The sequence below is a fragment of the Orcinus orca genome, chromosome 1 (assembly GCF_937001465.1).
Source record: "Orcinus orca chromosome 1, mOrcOrc1.1, whole genome shotgun sequence".
In the NCBI taxonomy this organism is placed as follows: Eukaryota; Metazoa; Chordata; class Mammalia; order Artiodactyla; family Delphinidae; genus Orcinus; species Orcinus orca.
This window is the reverse complement of record NC_064559.1, coordinates 43,524,174-43,545,863: the sequence shown is the minus strand read 5'-3', so window position 1 is coordinate 43,545,863 and position 21,690 is coordinate 43,524,174. Positions and strand designations below refer to the sequence as shown.

General features: G+C 44.4%; 1 protein-coding gene across 2 annotated transcripts in view; it reads right to left on the bottom strand.

Annotated features, from left to right (window-relative positions):
* Window positions 1–3,871: 3,871 nt before the first annotated feature.
* The window catches only part of SMYD2 (SET and MYND domain containing 2), a 50,500-nt gene continuing 32,681 nt past the window's right edge, over window positions 3,872–21,690 (bottom strand). For both annotated transcript variants that reach the window (XM_004275245.3, XM_033438020.2), the window contains 9 exons: window positions 21,560–21,620; window positions 20,670–20,794; window positions 15,565–15,632; window positions 12,879–12,981; window positions 10,501–10,611; window positions 9,699–9,819; window positions 8,377–8,551; window positions 6,264–6,372; window positions 3,872–4,292 (listed from right to left, as the gene is read on the bottom strand). In XM_004275245.3, the coding sequence (XP_004275293.1) occupies window positions 4,212–4,292; window positions 6,264–6,372; window positions 8,377–8,551; window positions 9,699–9,819; window positions 10,501–10,611; window positions 12,879–12,981; window positions 15,565–15,632; window positions 20,670–20,794; window positions 21,560–21,620 (954 nt within the window). In that variant the 3' untranslated portion in view covers window positions 3,872–4,211. The remainder of the gene's footprint in view (window positions 4,293–6,263; window positions 6,373–8,376; window positions 8,552–9,698; window positions 9,820–10,500; window positions 10,612–12,878; window positions 12,982–15,564; window positions 15,633–20,669; window positions 20,795–21,559; window positions 21,621–21,690) is intronic.

Here is a 21,690-nt window from a genome sequence, read left to right as displayed (position 1 = left end):
AATGACAACCTACTGAATGGAAGAAAACATTTGCAAATGTTATGACCAATAAGGGACTAATATCCAACATATATAAACAGCTCATACAACTCCAACGTCAAAAAACCAACCCTATTAAAAAATGGGCAGAAGAGCTGGCTTATTTCCCAAAGGAAATGCAGAGAGCCAACAGGCACATGAAAAGATGCTCAACATCGCTAATCATCAGGGATATGCAAATCAAAACTACACTGAGATATTGCCTCACACCTGTCAGAATGGCTATTATCAAAAATAACACAAATAACAAATTCTGGCAAGGATGTGGAGAAAAAGGAACCCTCATGCACTGTTGGTAGGAATGTAAATTGCTGCATCCACTGTGGAAAACAGTATGGAGGTTTCTTAAAAAACTAAAAATAGAACTACAGTCCACTCCTGGGTATATATCTGAAGAAAACAAAAACTCTAATTCGAAAAGATACATGCACCCCAACGTTCATAGCAGCATTATTTACAATTGCCAAGATATGGAAGCAACCTAAGTGTCCACCAACTAATGAATGAATAAAGAATATGTGGTACATATATACAATGGAATACTACTCAGCCATAAAAAAGAACAAAATTTTGCCATTTTCAGCAACATGGATGGACTTGGAGGGCATTAAGCTTGGTGTAATAAGTCAGACAAAAACAAATACTGTGTGAAATCACTTATATGTGGAATTTAAAAAATACAACAAACTAATGAATATAACAACAACAAAAAGCAGACTCGTAGAGAACCAACTAGTGGTTACCAGTGTGGAGAGGGAATGGGGAGGGAAATATAGGGGTAGGGGATTAAGAGGTACAAACTATTAGGTATAAAATAAGCTACAAGCATATATTGTAAAACAGGGGAAATATAGTCAACATTTTATAATAACTATAAATTGAGTAAAATCTTACTGTGAATCAGTGTATTGTATACCTATAACTTATATCATATTGTACAGCATCAATTTTAACAAAAAAAGATGATACTAGACAAAATACCAATGAACATGGAAAGAAGTCAAGTAGAATGGCAAGAGAACAGGTACATACACTAATTTGCTTTGTCATTCATGGAATGAGTAAATGGACTCAATTTCTTTGGTTGATGAACAGAAAAAGTAGTCTTACCCTATAGTTTAGACATAAAACTAACTATGAGTAGATAGTATTATTTCCAAATACTCTACTAGCAGGAAGTAAATTAAAAAAGAGAGAAAAGAAAACTCAAAAGAGCAAAAGATAAATATAAGAAAAACACACAAATATGCAATAAAATGACAAAAACAGGATCAAACACATCAATTTCATGTGATTCTACTTTTTATTATCTTTAACAACAAATAGGGAAAACTTGTCAGACTTAACAGTTAAGAAATATATAGAAGAAAAGAGCTCTTTCCTAATAGCTATAGAAAACATAAAATCTAGGAATTAAGAAGAATGTGCAGGACCTGTATAAACGTAACTAAACTACTTCAGAGGCAAAATGTAGACAAATTGATAAACTCATCACATTCTTGGATAGAAAGACTCATGAAGAGGTCAGTTCTCTGAGTACCAATGAGTTCAATGCAATTCTAATAAATATTCCAGGAGTACTTTTGCTGGGGGAGTAGGGAAAGGCCATGAGAGGACTTGGCCAAGTGATTCTAAAGTACTTTGTAGGGTTAAACATGGGAGAATGGTCAGAAAAACTCCAGAGAATGCAAAAGGATTAGCCTTAGTAGATACTAAAAGTTCTGCAGTGCAACAGTAGTTAAAAGTACTTTACTTCTATAGTAGACGGATCAATGGACTGAAACACTGCAGAAATAAACCTAAGTCTTAGGGAAATGATAATGGTATCATTTCAAATCAGCAGGGGAAAAGAAATCATTCCATAAACAATGCTGGCATAAGTGGCTAGCAATTCTGAACATTAAAAAGTTTAGAGTACTATTAGATCCCTTAACCATTAAACAATGTATTAAATAAAACGATTCCAGATAGATCATAGACAAAGTTGTATTTCTTTTCTTCATTTCAAAATGAGAAAAAAAAATCTTCCTTAGTACAAATGTCATGAAAAATAAAGTTAATGGACAACCAGGGGAAAATATTTTCAACACATGACAAAGAGCTAATATCCCAATATACACTGAGATCTTAGAAATTATTATGAACGGCATAAATAACAAAATAGGCAATGGCTGTGAATATCAACTCACAGAAGAAACACAATAATTCCTAAGTATATGAAAAAGTACCCAACTTCATTAATAAATGCATATAAACAAAATAGTTCACACATTATATTGGCAAAAAAATTTTAAACAATACAGTGTTATGAGGGTAGAGGAAAACAAATACTATAAATATTATATTCTATTGGTACCTGCTGCAGTTTTTTAAAAAGGAAATGTGGCCATACTTACTCAAATAAAGTTTCCACTATTTGATCCTGAAATTCCACTTCTAGGAATCTGTCTCCAAAAATGGTACCCCATGTCAGCAAAGTTATACGTCTAAGACTGTTCACTGTGGCGTCGTTTATAATAGCAGCAAAGTGGAAAACCCACATGTCCATAAATAAGAGAACAGCTGAATAGATTATGACATACACATTCCATGCAACGTTCTGCCTCTAAAGAGAATGAAGCAAATCTGTAAATGCTGAAATGAAAAGGGTCCCTATTGTTAGGTCAGAGAAGCAGACTACAAAATATGTCAGTACCATTCTGCCTTTGTTTTTCTAAATCTATTTATACAGATATGCTATACGGGTGTGGAAAACACTGGGGCCACATAAGCAAACTATCACAGTGGTTACCTCTGGGTGGTAGGACTGCTGAGAAAGAAGGAACAGCTCACTTTTTCATATAATTTAAATTTATTGAGAAAGTATTACCTTTACAAATTTTATAAAACCTAGACAGATGTTGGGCTAAGCTTATTTTAGGCCTAGCTACAGAGTAAATTTGCATTCTTAAAACACTAAGCTCCCCAGAGCCAGGACTATGCCTTCTTCATCTCTATGCACTTGGAGCATGTTTTGCATATAGTAGGTGTTCAGTAAACATCTTAACACACTTCACTGAACAAGAGAAGGCATTCTACCTGCTGAATCCGCTGTGTGCAGTTAACTGCGAGTGAGAGATGTGTGTGGTGTCTGTAGATGAGGAAAGAAGGATAACAGACCAGATCCACAGCTGTTTCCAAGCTGTTTGCAGACCATGAATCTGAAAGAAAGCTGAGTGTAAACTCCATCAGGCTTTAATTATTACCTAATGGGGAGGTTCCTCTCTTTGGATCAGAAGAAACTCATCCAAGAAACATCCCTGCGCTGCAGTGCTCAGGGCTGTGCCCCTCTCTGCAGCAGCTGCTGAGAAACTTGCAGGTTGCTGTGGTCCAGGCTGTGGCGAAGCTGAATTCCTGCCGGCCGTGCAGGGAGAGATCAGCGTTTGCTCAAGAACATGGAGTCGGTAAGGAAAAAATGTTTTTCCTGCTCAGGCTTACCCTGAGCACAGAATCATTATGCACTGAAGGGATACCAGACACTGGACAGAAAAAAACTGAAACTGACGCATTCTCCTGCCAGGGAGGGGCACCCATATCACTCAACTGCTCTCAGCTGCTGATACCTTTCTTCCCTTCTTGCACCTTCTCAGTCTTGGGTCTTGTCGTCCTCCATGGGCACTGTATAGGGAAAGCAGCTGCAGGCTAATGAGGCTGCAGACCCCACTCCTGGGGGGGAGCGTGCCTGGGCTCCCTGCCTGATGCAGAACGGGTGCAACATCCATGCCAAGACCCAGCTCCATCACCACTTCGACATCCCCCCGCCCGACCGACAGAGGAAAACACAAACTTCATATACTATTACCTTTTTTAATTCTCTTTCATCATTCATGTTTGTTTAGAACATTACAGTAGGCATGAAGGGAAAAATAACTGCATTTTTAAATGTATATTATAATATATGAAACCATGCCATTATCTTTTAGGGAAAAAAAGCATTCAAAAATTAATTTGATATGAAGGTTCAAGATTAAGACCAACATCCAAGTAAGCCATTTGTAAGGTTAAGTGCAAGTTGTGTTTTCATTCCAATGAGTTTACAGAGATGCTGGCATGACGTGTATGATTTGAAACAGTCAAATCCTCGAAGGTTTCTGCACTTGGATTTAAATAAAAACTAAAATGTCAGCATAGTTTCAGTGGCTTTCAATTTCCTGTTTGATTTCAGAAATGTATGGATGGTCTTTGCCATGAGCTACTTCCATGATGGCAATGGCCTAGGAGAGAGAGAACAGGGGTTGAGAGCCTGAAGCCAGTCCCCTTGCCCCTCCCCCGGACTAACTTTAATTCAGGCTGGACCTCTCTGCTTGAAGGCACAGGATGCAAACTGGCTTTCAGAGCCTGTGTTAGCCTCCAGAGTCTGGCTTTTTTTTTAAAAAAGAAAAGAGAACAAGATTCTCTCACATCCAACTAGTCACCCAGTCTCTACGGCTGAGGAAAACATTCTTCAGTAGCTGAAGAAATGATAGAGAAATTGATTTAGGGACAAACCTTTTTGATTTTAGTTCATATTACTAATGTGTAAGACATGACTAAACCGTTTTTCCCTTTCAAAAAGTGAACGCTTACATCTTTATACATATTCTTTAAAAACTTAAAAATAGGCACAAGTTTCATGTGAGGAATCCAGAGAGCACATATTTAATAAGGTTTCTTTAAGTGCAAGAGTTTCCAGTGGCTCCATTACTTTCTAGCTGTGTAACCTTGGGCAATTTACTTAACTACTCTGTGCCTCACTGTCCTCATCTGTAAAATAGGAATAACACATACCTCTCAGAGTTGTTGATACACATAAAGTGTTTAGAATAGTGCCTGGCATATAGGAATTACATACCTAAGGTAATCCATAATAATTTATTTTGCTCTTTTGTATTCAACTGTATTCTTCACAGATCGAAAAACTTAAATTATTCCCACGTCCCCCAAAGAGGGAATTTTTGATGGCCTGTGACTCTGACGGGCCTTCCTTTCTATTCTACCATTCTCTTCCTAGATCTCAAACCAACAGGAGTGCAAGCCTTCAGGAATCGCCTGGTTTAAATGTCTCTCCTTGCCCTCTGCATTCACGTCAGGACTCATGTTCCTTCCTCAGATCTACTCTAGCCTTTAGTGATCAGCAATTAGTTACTTTACAGCACTCTGCCGTTGAGACCTAACTGGTTAATTTTTTTCCAACCTCACCAAAGCAATAAATGTCATCTTAGAAGACAACTTCCACAGTTTAAAAACAGAAAATTTTATTAACTCCCACTTCTAGGCTGGGTCAGCCCTGGCCCTTCCTTTTGGGATGTCGGACCTTACTCCATCTTTCCGTATACTGTATCGGGAAGATTTGGGGAATCTGGAGAATTAGGCATCCAGGCCTAGTCCACGGCCCCAACTTTCACAAAGATTCTCTTAACAGGTATAAACAGACTGTCCAAAGGTTACATTTTATCAACCTTTGTCTTCTACATAAATAATAATTGTCCCAAAGATTGTATTTTATCAACTGTTGATTCCTATATAAACAGCAATGAGAACCAATACTTGGGATGGTGGCTGTGCTTCTGTGAGCGGCAGGGCCTGGCCCCTGGCCCACTGGCAGGTCCTGGCACATAACCATACTCAATGAACGCTAACAATGATTATTAAGCCTATTTTAGAAACTGCAAGTGGATAATCGTCATGCTGAGGGCCTCTCCAGACCCAACTGCCTTGATTTCACCACAATCGGGCATCACGAATCTATAAATCCCAAAGGGCAGAAATTTGGAGAATTCCCTCACTACGGTCTCCTGACCTATCCATGGCCTCTTTCTTATTTTTCCTTTCTTTTTATAGGTAATAGTGGACCAGAAAAGACATTTTAATAATGCCAGCCTCATATCATGATCACATACTTACAGCACTTCCATGGCTTCCCAGGGGACAAAGGGCAAGTACCCCCTTCCCCACAGCCGTGAACCTGTAACCACAATGTGGACACCCCTTTCCCAACAGAAGGGTCAGGATGCAAACGTGCCAAAGGCTCAGTTACTTCCTACCCTGCCGCCTGCTGAATCCACCCCCCTCCCACTCCTATGGCTGGAGGGCAGCCAAGGGCTAGTCTTTCTCCATGACTCCGTCAGTCACCTGAGTCCTGCAGGAAGGGAGGTGTGAGGAGTCCGGCAGGCACTGGGCCTCCTAACCTCACATCACACACATACCTTCTTCAGAGCTCTCTCCCCAGCAGCTTTGTTCTCCAGGCCCATGTACAGTCTTCCCAGCTTCAGCCACATGGAGGCCACGTTGAGGGAGTACAGAGGATAGTGCTTACTGGAAGGAGAGAAGAGACAACAGGCCACCTTGTCAACGCCTGCCGAGAGCCCACGGGCCGGGTGCAGTGAGCTGTGGCCGCCCAGCTGGTGGCCACACTCTCCACGGCAGCCAGTCTCCTCCAGACCCCGGCAGGTGCTGGGTGGAGGGCATGGATGGTTCAACCCTGTCTGCCCATCGTGGATGCACTTCATTTTATGCAGTTTGTGTGTTTCTGAAAAACCACATAAAAACTACAGGGGAGATCCTATGGAAAAACGTGTATAAACACAACATTGAGTCCCAGCCCCAGATTTTTGTCTTTTAGGTGTACGCATCGCAGGGCATTGGGAAAATTCCCTTTTTATGAGGACAATAGGCCTATCCCCTCATATTAAAAAGACAGTGTACTTAAAGATACAAACATACCAATGTCTCAAGACCTCAGCTTTCTGTCACACTCTATGATATCAGTTGGTTTGGCAAAATTATAAGCTCTCTGAAGTCAGGTACACACCTCCTACTTCTTCTAGATATTCCTTCTCTATTGCCCAGCAGAAGGCTTTGTAGACAGCAGGTATTCTCGCTGGTTTTAACTGAAGGCTGACTGATGGGGCCTGCCTAGGAAGGAGCCATCTCCCTAGGAACAGAGACCAGGAGGCAGCTGGCGCATGTGTGTGTGTGTGTGTGTGTGTGTGTGTGTGTGTGTGTGTGTGAACACACGTGTGTGTGTTCAAGGTGTTTATTTACAGGCTGGTCTGTTCTACCTGCTCTATCCTCAAAGTCCATCCAAAAGAGACACATTCTAGCTGTATTCCTAGGCAGTGGGCAGCTCGCTGCCCAGAGAGATCCCTAGAGCCAGCAACCAAGAGAAGGCCAGGGCTGGGCCCCCCGGAAGAGCTCCCTAAGCTAACAGAGGGTCCAGAACAGCAAGCCCTGCTGGGAGAGCAACCACAAAGCCAACATTCACTCTCATTCTCTGTCTCTCTCCCTACAGATCTACAGAGGGAAGTGTACATGGCCCAGAGGACTTCCTCACCCACCTCAGGAAGAAGGACAGGCTTTGAGATTATCCCTAAAGTATCAAATTCTGTTTCCAGGAGCAGATTTTAGGAGCTGGCTTCCCCCATGGGCTCCCCCTGCTGGCTAATCAGGGCACTGTGAGGTAAGTGGAGGGCCGACTGGGCAGTGGAAATTCAGACTGGACATACACTTTACAGTCCCCAATCTTAGAACTTGAAGAAGTACTGAGTGCTTCTCAAAAGCCCTCAGGGTGCTTCTGGAACACAGAGATTTCAAGTCCAATACCCAGAGATTCTGATCCACTTGGTCTTGGAGAGGACCCTGTAAATGCATAACGTAAATGTGTTTTAACAGACGCCCCAGTGATCTGATCTAGGCCAGCCAGGCCCTGAAGTGGCTACTCAGAACCCCCTTCTGTTACCCACTTTAAGGTTTACTAACCCTCTCAACATGGAAACTTGTCCATGGTTAACATTCATTATCACTACAAGTTAAAATCCAACTTATTTTATTCAAATCTAGAGGAGGATATTAAATAACCACAGACAACACACCAGTCCCAGAGTTTCCCCATTTGCAAAACTGATGCTGCACCCTGAAAAAAGCAAAAGAAGGGGACAGAAAACCACTAATGGATTACTAAGTGCCATTTAACTTGGAAGGCATGGGAGGGGAACGAAACAAACCGGTGGCTTTTGAATACTGGTCTGAATTAACTACTGTGGACGGAGTACCCTGGACGGGTCCTGGGAGGGATCCTGCCCCAGCACCCGCTGCGTCACCTCAGTCTGCCTCCCTGGGTGCCTCTTCCGGGTGGTGGAGGGCACAGGCCGGGCCCAGCGGAAGCACCCTGTGACTGCACCTCCAGATGTGTACAGAGGACAGGAAGCTGCTCCTGGCATGCTCCAACATGATAGCGTCAAGACAGAAGAGCCAAGGGACCATTCTAAATCACCCACTTCCATTCTGTGCTAAGATGACGGGAAGCGCCACTGCAATCACCTGTAGGGCTGGATGATTTTCTGTCCGTACCGCAGGGCGCCCTCCCAGTCCTGCATGTACAAGCAGACGCCCATGGCCTGGTACATCATGTGCAGCATGTACACGTTACTGTCCTCAAACACACAGCTCATCTTCTCCTGGCTGAGCTCGCAGATCTCCAGCAGCTCACTAGGGGGTGCTCTAGAGTCAAGGAAAGGACAGGCCTGGCAGATCAGCTAGGAGGCTTCCCAAGGCCCCAGGGGCAAGGAGTTGCTATTTTGTTCGCTCCACCTCTAGCTTCACCCTCCGAAAAAGTAAATTACAGAAAGCCCGGCAAAAGTGAAAGGAGTCCTATTTTTCTGGAAGAAAAAGACTAGGAGAAACTGGAGACCTCAAGCTGTTAAACACAAAGAATTTTAGCCACGGGGAACAGAGCCTCCTTTCAGCTGTCAACAATATTGATTAGAATCAAAAATCTTAAATTTAACTAGAAAATTGAAATCCTCACCCAAGCTGAGAATTTTCGCTAAAGTTCTTAAGGAAAAAGTCCCCACCATGGGAACGTTCTTTTTTTACACTCAGAAAAAAATGTGTCTTTCTCCAATTTCCTGTCACTGGTTTTCTTTCTTTCTTCAGTACGAATCTAATGCCTTTTCAACACCCAAGAAAATGCTATACCACAGCGGTTAAGAATATGGATTGTGGGCTCCCCTGGTGGCGCAGTGGTTGAGAGTCTGCCTGCCGATGCAGGGGACACGGGTTCGTGCCCCGGTCCGGGAAGATCCCACGTGCCGCAGAGCGGCTGGGCCCGTGAGCCATGGCCGCTGAGCCTGCGCGTCCGGAGCCTGTGCTCCGCAACGGGAGAGGCCACAGCAGTGAGAGGCCCACATACCGCAAAAAAAAAAGAATATGGATTGTGCTAGCAGACCTGGGGCAAAACCTGGCTCTGCCCTGGTGAACTGTGTCCCTTGGGCAAATTACTTGCTATCTATGAGCCTGTTTCCATCTGTTACACAGCAAAACCCTCGGTGAGGTGCCTTGCCCAAAGGAAGATACCCAGTCAGTGAGGGTCTTCAAGGAACAGTTCTGCAGTTTTAGACAATAAAAGTCTTCCACAAGGATGCACTCCTGAGCAAACTAGTCAAAGAGGAGAAACAGATACGGTCAACATCATGAAATGCTGATGTAGTTGACTCCAAGGGATGGATGGCGAGTAAGTCTTTAAACTTTTACCAGGACACAGCCTTCCTCCAATATTCAGAATCTGAAACCCATTCTCCCCCCGTTCCCCGTGCCCAACTCCCCAACAGCCCCTGTAAGGGAGGGCTGGTTGTAAAGGATATATTTGTAGTGCTTGGCCCGCCGGAACTCCTCAATGACATTGCGTGCATATCTGACCATGTCACGGATGGCTTCTGCCTTTGGGGGATCATTGAGCTTCCGGATTTCCACCTTGGCCTTATCCTGAGGAAAATGTCCACAGGTTACTTCCCACGGAAACCATACTGATGGGGAGGCCTCTCCAATAGCACGTTTTCCCATGCAGAGGTAGAGGCCTACCCATTCTAAAGTTACAGAAGAATGAAAGGGAATCAGGCAGGGGATCTAAGAGAAGTTCAATACTCATTGCTTTTTTACAAAAAAACAAAAATATTAATTTTCTAGACCCTCCTTATCGGGGCAAGACACCGAGAATATGTTTGCTGTGGGCAGATATGTGTGTTCAGACATCTATGAAATCAAAAGAATAGAATAAGGAGGGGTGGCACTGACAAAATAATTTGCGCAATGCCAGAGAAAATTCTTCAGATTCTGGTGAATAGGTGGGAAAGCTTGAAAATGTTTCTCATGTGCTTTTTCCCTTCCCTCTCTTTTGAGCAGCCATTTCTTTTCAAGACATAGCAATGTGGCAAATCCTTCTCTTATCTGAACAATGTGATGGAAATGTTTTAATCAGCTGCGAGAATCAGGTTTGAACAAAGATCTGGTCTAACTGGATTCCCCCGGGCTATGCTAGTGAGGCGGTTTAAAGCCTCAAAAATACGACAGGAGGAGACGCCCCAAGTCAGACAGGGGCGCTCACTTGGCACAGAGGCCCTGAGAGAGAGAGCACAGTCAGCACTTGTGCCGGGTCGGGGAGTTTACCTTGTCTTTGGTGGTGCACTCCTGGCACTCACAGGTGAAGAAATAAGAATCTCTTAACCGGTCATTCCTATCTTCTGTTGGGTACAGGAGGTCAATGTAGCTGGTAAAAACCTAAGGGGGTCCAAAAAGTTGATGTTGCAGATTGCTACAGGCCAACTCATGCCTCATCCTGCCTGTCACTCTGCAAACATTCCTGATGGTGACCTTGCAGGGACAGGAGGGCCAGAGCTCAGGATACAGTCTTTTACCTTAACACACCGAATTCCTTAAACCGAGCACCCGCTAGTGGTGGTGAAGAGAAAGGGCTTCTCTACCCACCTCCTACAGAATCAAGGAATCCCTAAAACGGTAATTTGGAAGGTTGAGAGCATCCCGCTTCCTTCCTCCCCAGAGAGCAAGCTGTGAATCTGGCCCAGCAGTAGATGCCCCTGTCTTGCGTATAGAAGCAAAGGCCACGATGGGCAAAGAGCCTACTCATCCTTGGGATTGGCCCTGCACTATCTCTTCCTGGTCTTTGTTTAGCCTCTTTGATCTCACAACCCGGGACGGCCTAGATGCACTGCTGGGTGGGTGCAGGGGGAACATGAACACACACACGGTGTGTGTCCCTTTATCCTGCCATCAGCTGGCAATGGACCAGGAAGCTCGGCTCAGCAGGCCGGGACAGGTCAGCACAGGGAGGATGCAGCTCCTAGGCCACCAGCAAGCTGCTGCCTTACCCAGCCGGGCCAGAGAACTTGGAAAAGTCATACCTTTGGGCTCGTCAAGTTCTCCCGTCCTTGCTTTTTTCTAACGGGCTCTATAACTGAGACTTGCAGCATATGGAGGAGGCCGGCATTTAACTGTCCATTATCGACTCACTGGGATGGCACTCGCTGCTCATCCCACACCATCAGGCAAACGTCTGACTGAACAGATGGATGTCCCAAAGCCGTCACTGTGCCAGTAACCTCGGGCACTGGCAGGCAGGCGAGGGTGGGGGACCCACACAGGCTAGGTGCTTGCAGGTGCCCTGAGCTCTCCCCAGTGCAACGGGTAGTAACAGAGACCCTGTGGCTCATCTGACACCCCAGGGAGTGGCTTTTTCCCCTTTGTAGGGCAGGTAACCCCCAAAACAGTGATTTGCCCAAAAGGAGGAGATTGCATTTCTGATGATTTGTGACAGCAGGAGGGCAAAACAACAGGAGCGAGCCTCGCCCTGCCCCAGTGGCCAGAGCCTGCCTCATCTCTTTGAAATGACTGATGGGCACATGGTGCAACAGACAGAAGGGCCCAGAAGATGGCGACAAAGGCCGCTCGCGGCCCAGACACAGCCAGTCCAGGTGACAAACTGCTCCAGGCAGCCCCAAGCACGGGTCCTGGTGACTTAGGTTCCTACTGACTGCAATCGGCTGTTTTAACAAAAGAGGCACAGGGCAGCCTCCACAAGACATTCGGAAACCAAGACACCCTGACTCAAAACAAGATGCCTTCCTCAGGACGAATTCCACAAAGGGTGGAAAGTCTGATTTGTACCTGGGGCGTGGGGCTCCCAGTTTAGCTGGTGGGTTAGTTAACAAGGTCCAGAGAAACCGAGGCCCATATCATTTCATACACTAATCATGGTATTTAAAACATTCTAAATATCCAGACATGCAACTTAAAAAATAGCATTAGAGATTATTTAAACTGAAATGTATCTAAAGTGGGTGATTACATTCCCTAAAAATTCACGTGTCTTGCTAGGGATATTAGGATTTACTTTAAGAAAGTATAGCATACATCTGGCAAGGCCTGGCCAGCGTTCTCAACGCACCTGACAGGGTAGTCATGGACCCACAGCACAGGAAAGGAGAAGGGAATCGCTGACCAGATTTGCTCCATATCCCTAAGTTAGGGAGGGAAGCTAATGGTGGCCCTTGGCCACAGACTGCCTCTACCTGTCCCATCAAGTGTGTACACCTGGCCATCTGCATTCCATTCCTAGAAAGTGAACCCTCCCATGTTCAGATGTGGAACTGATACGACATGAACCGTTGATGTCATTTCGAGTTGTAACTCGTTAGCTACTGCTGGGTTGCTTTTCTCTTTGTGGGCCGGGGGGGAACAGGCCAAAATTCATGAATCAAAAATAAACTCAAACCCAATTATTTGGAAATGGTAATACACACACTCTAAGATTGCATTTTGCTCATTTTGGCAGTTTCATTTTTCTATAAATCTCTGTGAGGAACCTTACTCGAATCTATTCTTCCCTGGTTTCTTTTTTTGGCCACAGATGGACATGGCGAGCGCCAAATGGAAGCTGAAAGTTTGGATCAAGCCGCAGGTCTGACCCTGAACCCTGGAGGGACTGAGGATGGTACCCACCACACGGCTGCCCTCAGCCACGCACTCACCTCCTCTCCAGGGTGGATTTCCTGTACAGCTCTGACTTCTGCCAGGGTCCCCTTGTAGGTCACAATGACATTGGGGCAACAGCTATGATTCATCAGTGCAACACTGTCGATGAGAAGAGAAAAACCCTATGTTCTCAGGAAGGCAGACAGACTGTTCAGGTAACTCCTTGGCCACTTACTTGCTAAGTTACAGAAACTGGATCTTTGTAGGACATTAAAAAAAATCTAACAGCTGGCCATCAGAGTCTAAGAGGTTGTCGTGCATGCATTTATGACAATTATCTAACATCTTAAATTTGAACAGTACTGAAAAGTGAAATCTGCCATTCAGAACAGTGATTTCTAAGCCAAAAGCAAAACCAAAAACCGCCCCCCAACAACGATAAAGACAGCAACAACAACAAATTCCTTCCTGTTAGATGCAGGACTCAAAACTCAACACCTACAGTGAGCAGCTCCTCCACTGGACACTGTACAAGACAAATGGGCTGTCACTGCCAAGCAGCTTTTTATATCAGAGGACGATTTCTAACATGCTGTCTTCAGATGCTGAGAAATCGGCACCGCGGGAGATGCCGGCTTCCTGAGTGAGGGTGTGTGATTCCCTGAGAGACCTGGAGGAGCCCGTCTGAGGCGCTGCACCTCAATTTCCTCATCTGGAAAATTGGGACATTGCTGCTCCGGCTGCTTGCGGTCTGCTTTACAGGGACGGCGAGGACAGAGAGAGTCGCCTATGTGAGGGCTTTGAGCTTTCTGATTATTTATATCAAGGTCAAAGTTCTGAGAACAGAAATTTCTAAACTACAGGGGAAAAGTGCTTGATCTCTGAAAATGCTGCCTTGGAAATCACAATGCTGATATGATTTCTGCCAAAGGGAATTTTTCCCTCCAATTAAAACTGCCTGGATCCAAACTGGGGCTCAGATGGGCACTCACATCCCGGTGCATCCTGGTTCTGGTGGCCGGTGTGACTCGCCTGACCCTCAGTGACCAAAACCCCTTCTCCTGTTTGCTCCATGAACACAAAAAAGCAAGGGGGTTGGAGAGCCTGATGCAGAGGAGCTGCCCCCGGATCGTCGTACCAGGGGAGCGGCTGCTAGAGGTCTGGGTGAAGGGGGTGGCTGCCACGGGCAGGGCCATGCGGCGGCTTCCCAGTCTTGTCCGTGGGGAGGGCCACCTCCACCCTGCTTCCCAGCAAGTCATGCACAGGGAATCAGGCCCTAGGAAATCTGATAAAGAAAGGCACCAGAGGTTGTTCTTAGTGGAAGGGCAGGTTTGTAGAACCATTTTGCAAAAGTATTAAGTAACTCATTTCAAGACAGACTCCTGGCCATCTTTCTCATGAAGGCGGGGGAGCTGCCCGAAGGCAGGACACCTATCACAGCTCATGCTCTTGGTACCGCCGTTCTCTGGGCAACTGCTGGACAGGGGGAAACCTCAAGCACCACCACTCTTAGCCTTGCTTTCGATCTTTCACATACCAAGAGCAGACATTCCAGAGCTCATTTCAGGGCTGAAGATGTCAAGATGAGCCTCTAAAGAGGGTCTAATCACCTTTCTCTTCTTTTTCTCCTTCCTTTTCCCAAGGGCAAAGGTCCCAAAGAACCTTTCCCCAAACCACTTCTTTCCTCACCATCAGAATTCAAACTGCAGATGACACCATTTTGGCCACAGAAACAGTAATACTACGGGAATAAACTTTTTGTTTCTCTGGTTCAGGAAAGCCTGTGACAGCTGATCAGGGGACATGGACCTGAACAGATTTTTCTCTGTCTTTCAGACCCGTACGATGCACAGAGCTGGGCAGCAACAGACAGACATGTAGGGCTCACGTGCCATCCACGGCCGAAGCATGGCTGTTAAGGGTTTCCTGCAATTGCTTCAACCTAGAGGCAGAGGCTCCTGTAGTTTATATTAAGCAACATCACTTTAGATGAAACTAATCTACAGCGTGGAGGAACTCAAGATAAGGGATGCAGGAAGGGCTCCTTTGCTCCATCTGTGAAGCCAGGGCTTGATGTCAGGGGACTGACGCATTTGGAGACCATCCTGTCCATCAAATAGATAACGGCAAAGCCATGCTTGGCAGTCCATTACAATCAGAGCTATAATGATCTCCGTTGCTCAACTGGCTGGCCTTTCTTGAATTACCTGAGTATTCCTAACATAAAGAAAAATCCTATCGTTCTTTGAAATTTTTCCCTAGTTCACCACTTTAGCATATTCTCCCTCCAAGATGTGCTGTTTCTATACTGGCATTTTTCAAAAAGGACAGATGAACAAGAAGCTTACACAGTCTCTACGTAAGCCTACAGCCAATTCTTGGCAATTAATGTTTTCCTTTGAGTGGAAGAAACCCAAAGATTCCCAGAACCACAGATATGCAAAAAGCAAATTTCTCAGCGGGGCCTGGGCTGTTCCTTCTATGCACACTCTAAAACGTTCTTGAATAACAACTCTCTACCTAGCAGGACTTACCAAGCAACTGTTGTCTTAACTGCTACCTTCAGATCCTTAAATGCAGGGGAAATATTTTGAAATCTGGCACAATTAAAAAGGGGACTTAATTCACTTGGAGTTTCACGTGTGCCACATGCAGTTAGGGAGGTTATTTAAAAATCAAAAAAAAATTCAAATTAGTGATAAATAAGTAAAAAGAAAAAAAATGAAGTCACACTCAGCCTACTCAGGAAATACTGCTGATCCCAAATGAGAAAGTTCTTCATCTTCAATTGTGAAGCCATTACAGTTAACCTGTAGTGAGAAAGGAGGGGGAGAGAGAAAGAAAAAAAAAAATGAGCTAAAGCTTCTCTCTGGATAGAAATCATTTCTTTAATTTTGACCTTTAACAAATTAACTAGGAAGATGTTTGGTTTAGTGATCTGAAAACCTTTCTTTTGGCCAAGATATCTTATGTTCAAACACAGCTTACAGATCAGGCTCATGTGTGAACAAATAGAAGCAGAACTGTCAGGGCTGATGCACCCTTAGTCTAGCCCACCTGCCCACCTGCCCATGGTAGCCCAAGAGCACAACGAACCACTAAGGCTCTAAGGACTGAAGTCTGCAGATCTGCATGGGAGTCAGGACATCTGCACTCTGATCCTAATTATGCCACAGACCCGGAGTGGGATCTTAAGCCCATCACTGTGTTCCTCTGCCCTCGGTCTTCCTCCGTTAAAAAAAGGAGTCACTTAACCTGGTACCTAGCTCATTAGGTGAGGCGGCAAATAGCCTTTACATAGCTAATCTAACTGCTGTCCATCCCCTTGAGAGGCAGGGGGACCAAGACCCTGAAGCTGCTTGGGACTGAGAATGTTCCTTCCTGCCTCAGCCACATCAACTACTGGCCACTTGTTCATCTTTGAAAAGAAATATTACATTGAACATCACCAAGGGCAGCTCTCAACATCCTGGAAGTCTAATTTAGAGCTCAGAGCTGAAAATAAGGACTATACTTCCCCAGTTCAGGCTGTTTCACAAACTCACTCTTTCCACAGACATCCACCGAGGAACCCTTATATGTTGGGCACTGTGCAGAGAAGGGAGAACGGGCCAAAATATGTGCTCTCCAGGAACACCCAGGCTCCTGGGAGATGGTTAATTCGGTGGGTATTTTTCATTTGGATCTAAAACTTCACAACTGGAAGGGGACTCGGTCGCTTTACTTTTCAGATGATGAAAATAAGGTCAGAGAGGGGCAGTGACTCACCCAAAGCCAGTGGCAAAGGCTGAGAGCCCTGCTCTCCCTCACAGCTATGAGGCTGTCTGTGAAGCCTGCGTGCTGAATGATTTCACCCCGTGAGCTGCAGCCAGGCTCCTTCCTACCAGACACACCACACTGGTGCCTTTCAGGCCAATGGATGGGCTTTTTAAAACTAGCACCCACCAAGCACTCACTCTGGGCTAGGCACTGGGCTGGGTGCTGCATATTTACCCTCTCATAAATCCATACTACTACTCTGGCATAACCCATTTTACAGATGGGAAAACTGAGGTTCAGGGAAGTCAATGATTAAGTGACTTGTTCAAGGCCATATAAGTAGCAAGTGGCAGAACAGGAGTCAAAATTCAAACTAGACATTCTGATGGCAAAGCCATCAGAAACACAAGTATTTCTTTTCACTGTACCATGCTTCTTCTAAAACTGTTCTGATCTCTGCTTCTTAATGTTGCAATTTTACTTAAAATTGAAGGGCCAGTGTCAAAGGCTTGGAAATCTTGGTACATAGAGAAGTAAAGGCTCTGATGGGTTTGACTTGCAGTTTTTACAATTCAACACATTTACGATCAGTATTTACAGTTTTCAACATAAAAAGAGATGACTGTAGGCTAGTAGAACAACATACAGTTTTTGAAATCCTGAGGTGTTGGGCATTTTTATGTAGAAGACTTAGCATACTATTTTTTGTGCCAGCTTCAGGTACTCTAACCTATTCTGTCATCAGGACATTAACCAACTATCATTAATCAGTGACCATCAACCAACATTATGTTAAGAGGAAATCAGCACCTTCCTTCATTCAACAAAATTTACTGGAGCATGAACTATGCGTCCTGCACCATACTAGGAACTGAATGATCTATACCCAGTCTCAGACTGGAAACTAACATGCCTCAGCAGTGGCTGGTACCCACAGGATGACGACAAACGTCTGCGAAGTGGAAGAATGAATGAGAGAATTTAGCAATTTGACAACTGATCTAGGGACCGACAGCTCTTGACTAGCTTTGGGAGGTCGGGGAAGGAGACTTGCCCCTTTGCTTCGTAATCTCTTCCTCTTCGAGGTTCTCAGCTGGACTGTCTATGACTCCAAATGCTTTCAGGCTTCAACGTTGCACGACCACTGGTCGGCTTTATTCCCTCTGCCGCCCTCCTCTCACTGTGGAGGAGACAGTGTGTTTCTTCATTGCAAAGGACGGCTCCTGTGAGCACAAGTGTCATCACTGTTCCTTTCTGGGAGGTGGTACTGGTGTTTAAGCCAACTTGCATAGCAATTTGCCTGCTAGCTTTCCCTCCCTTCTGAAATATCCCTAGGGAAGAAAAGTGAATTTGCCTGTTAAGAAAGATGCATGGGCCATCGTCCTTTTTTTTTCCAAGTCAAGTCAGGCGTTCAGTGCCTTACTGAAGCTATTCTCATAATCAGCATTTAGACTAGATGTAGGCTGCACACCAAAAATACATTTCCCAACCATGCATATGTTCCCGGTGATTAAAATGCACCTCAGCGCTGCCGAAGGAGTGCAGTCACCTTCTGCTGCCAGCTGCTGCTGGGCCGCGAGTTAACCCACAACACCCTCCCATGAACCAGAGAGAGGAAAGGGCTCAGAGGCTGGAAGAGCAGACATGCAGCTGAGGGCTGAAAGGCAGGACCAGAAGGCGGCATGGGGCTGGAACAGCACTTTTCAGTTTTGCTTTAAGGTTGTCTTTGAGGGTACTGAATGTCCCTTTTCCAATTTATATATGGAGAAAAGATATGTATGTGTGCGTGTATGTGCACCTATGTGTACACACATGATCTCAGAGTGGATATTATGATCTGATAAGTATAAAGTCTTTCAAGGAATTAATTACCTATAGTTATATATGTGTGTGTGTGCATGTGTGAATATATATATATCTGTATCTATCTCCTGGATTTTCTGAGTCAGTCCAAATTTCAAGGACTCTGAGTCATTTTCAGCACAAATATATTTCTGCACCAAGTGCCTTGATTTTTGGTAACTATGGTCCCATATCTACCATGTCAACACTGAGAAGTCCCATCAGCATGCATTACTGTGTGGAAAAAAAGTTGTTTTTTCCACAGCTTGAAGTGAAAAGATACCTATATTTATTTCATCTCTCTTGCTTTCTCACAGAACCATGCCTCATCTAATCCAGGAAAGAAGTCATGTATCTAGCTTTTGAAAAAATGTAAGAGAAGTCAATTCCTCAACTTTGTACTGTCACCCAAATCCACTGTCTTAGGATGCTTAGGGAAATACGCTGTAATAATCCCAGGATCATATAATGAAATCAGGAAGGTTTTTCATCATGCCTATTAACACTCATAACTTGAGCCCATTTTTTCTTTTACCGAGAACAGCATTTTTTTCTGATTGTGACAGTCACACAATAGAAATACATCCACATAAACATAAAGTCTATCAAGGAACTCATCAAACTGTTCACAGTGTTTCTCACAGAGGGGTTGAAGTAGGTGAATGAAGTGGTGATGACTCACTTCTTTCTTGATATGTGCAGTTTTTAAAGTGGGAGAACTACGGGTGCTTTTCATCTTTTCTTCTTTTTAGTATTTTCTTAAGTTATCCATGCTCATTGTAGAAAATCCAGAAAAATCATCCAACAAAAAAGCAAAAATCTTCCACAACTCAGGAGATAACCAACAGTGAACTTCCATTTCATCTTTTTTTTTTACGTAAGTAAATTTTCATATTACACATTCCCCTGTTCTTACACTTAATGTTTTTATCATCAACGTTTTTCACATCTTCAGATATTCTTTGAAATGTAATTTATAAAGGCTACATAACCTTCCATCGTAAGGCTAGGCCAAAATTTATTTACCAAACTCCTACTGCTGACCATTTATAATACGTACTTCCTTTTCTTTTTCTCTTTTTTTCCACTTTTCTTTTTTTTTTTTTTGGTTTTAAAAAGAACCACGCAATCAACAATTTGCATGTCAATTTCTGTCCATAATTTCTGACTACTTCCTTAGGCTAGATCCCTAAAAATGGAATTAGTGGGTCAAGGGGTATATAGGCGATGCTTACTCTGTCCTAAGATGAAAATGTGTAAGTATCTACCAAGCTCTTTTATCCATCTAGGCACTGAAGGCTCTGGCAGGGAAATGTAACTACTTGTGCCCACAGAGCAGTATTCTAGTACCTCTCTTTCTGGGAAGGTCACCTTCAGCTACACGTTCAGCTTGGAGGGGAAAACGCGAGGGTATGTTAGGGAGAGAAATCCGATCTGGTAAGTCATGCCAGGAAGAGCCACCCTCACAGTAACAGAAGACTGATGCAGCCAGACTGTGTTCGGCCAAAGGGTGCCGGCCGCACTGTCTTTTGTGTCCTAGCCGTGCCCAGCGGAGCCTCGGCCTTTCCAAATGGCTGGTTTGGCAACCAGCCTCAGCGCCTTTAAGTTGCTCTTGTCTAGAAGCCTCTTTAATTTTTTTTTTTTAATCATATCTGATTTTGGTAAACCTAGGCTCCTCTAAATAGGATTTCTTAGCAACCATCAGGAAAGGCTTCCTGTACGTAGACCCACTTGGGCTCCTCTCTTTGGTGACTGTCCTTCCTGGGGCCGTCTGTATGTGCCTCAATTTATCCATACAGTGTTGGTAGGAGTAAAAAAAACAAAACAAAACAAAAACAACCAACCAAAAGAAGCCCACTACTGTCAGAAGGGAAGGTTTAAGAGAAGAGTAAAATTTAACGTAGGAACCTCAAATGGTCTTTTCTATTCCAAGAGCTTCCAGTATGCCATGGTACTGGGGCACTGGCAACTCCTCTGTTTTCATAAACCCTTCCTGCAGCAAGAGGCAGAGGTTAGGGCGAATTTCCTATGTGCCACCATCAGTGAGGGCCAGCACAGACAGGACCCTGATCTGCTCAAGGACACCCAGCCAGGCGATGCAAAACAGGGCCCAACAGGTCAAGCACCACGTTGCCAAGTAGATGCCATCATTCTACTTTCGTTCATCTTCACCGACCACGTGCTGGGGAGAGGGACTCAGGCAGGGAAAGGTTAGACTAAGTGTCACTTGATGCTCGCATTCTTACCTGTGCGAAGAGAACTACCAGGCTATGGTTGTCAGGGAACTCAAGGTGCTTGGAGTAAAAGTGATGGAGAGCAGCAATGTCACTCTGAATCAAACCTTTCTTCTCATTGTCTAATTTATCCAGATCTGTGGATAAACCATCATTCAGCTGGTAGAAAACTCTGGATTTCTAGCTATATCCTTTTATTGGGATCATGTTCAAGTGTGTTAAACTCTGGAGTCTAGCTATATCCTGTAAATGGCATGAAGTGGGAGAAAAAACTACGTGGAGCCCCCAGGAAATATACCTCCTCCTCATCTGGTCTAACGGATAAACCCTAGGGCAAGAAAAGCATGCCATTTCTTTCTTCTCTTCCTCTGACAACTGGAAGTCACTCAGGACAGGGAATTTCAACTGACCATTAGCAACAAGGTCAGGAATGAGTGGCGATGACCGATAACTAGCTTGGCCAAGTCAAGGGCCCCCCGATTGGCCCTGGAGTCTATGTCATGATCGAGAAAGTGGACAGCCCCTGATTTAATGCCTTTCCGTAAGGACGTCAGCTGTTTACAGGACTGCAATTCAGCAAAGATCCAAAAAATACTCAGCATGCCAGGAGAGCCAGCAGGAGATAGAGTAGGATGTAACAATTCATCCTGTAAGTTCCTACTTCCCCTTAATTATTTCCTAGCAGGTCCTAGCAACTCAGAAAAAAAAAGTTATATTCATTTTTCAAAACAGCACACAAGTCAAAATAAAAACTGGTAATTGTGAAATCCCCACCACCACTAAGAATCCGGCTTCCCCCCCACCACTAAGAATCCAGCTATCTCTTCCTTTCCTCAATCCCGTCTAATTCACAGATAATGTGTGGGTAAGATAACTCCTCAGCCAGTCACAGGGAGACTTACGTGATTCAAACTCCTTCACGGCTAACAATTTCTCTGAAGGTGTTCTCTCTGGGTGGATTTTCTAGTAATTGGGGAAGAAATCACACAGACAGATTTCAACACCTAGTGCAGAAAACAGTGCTTTCACTTGT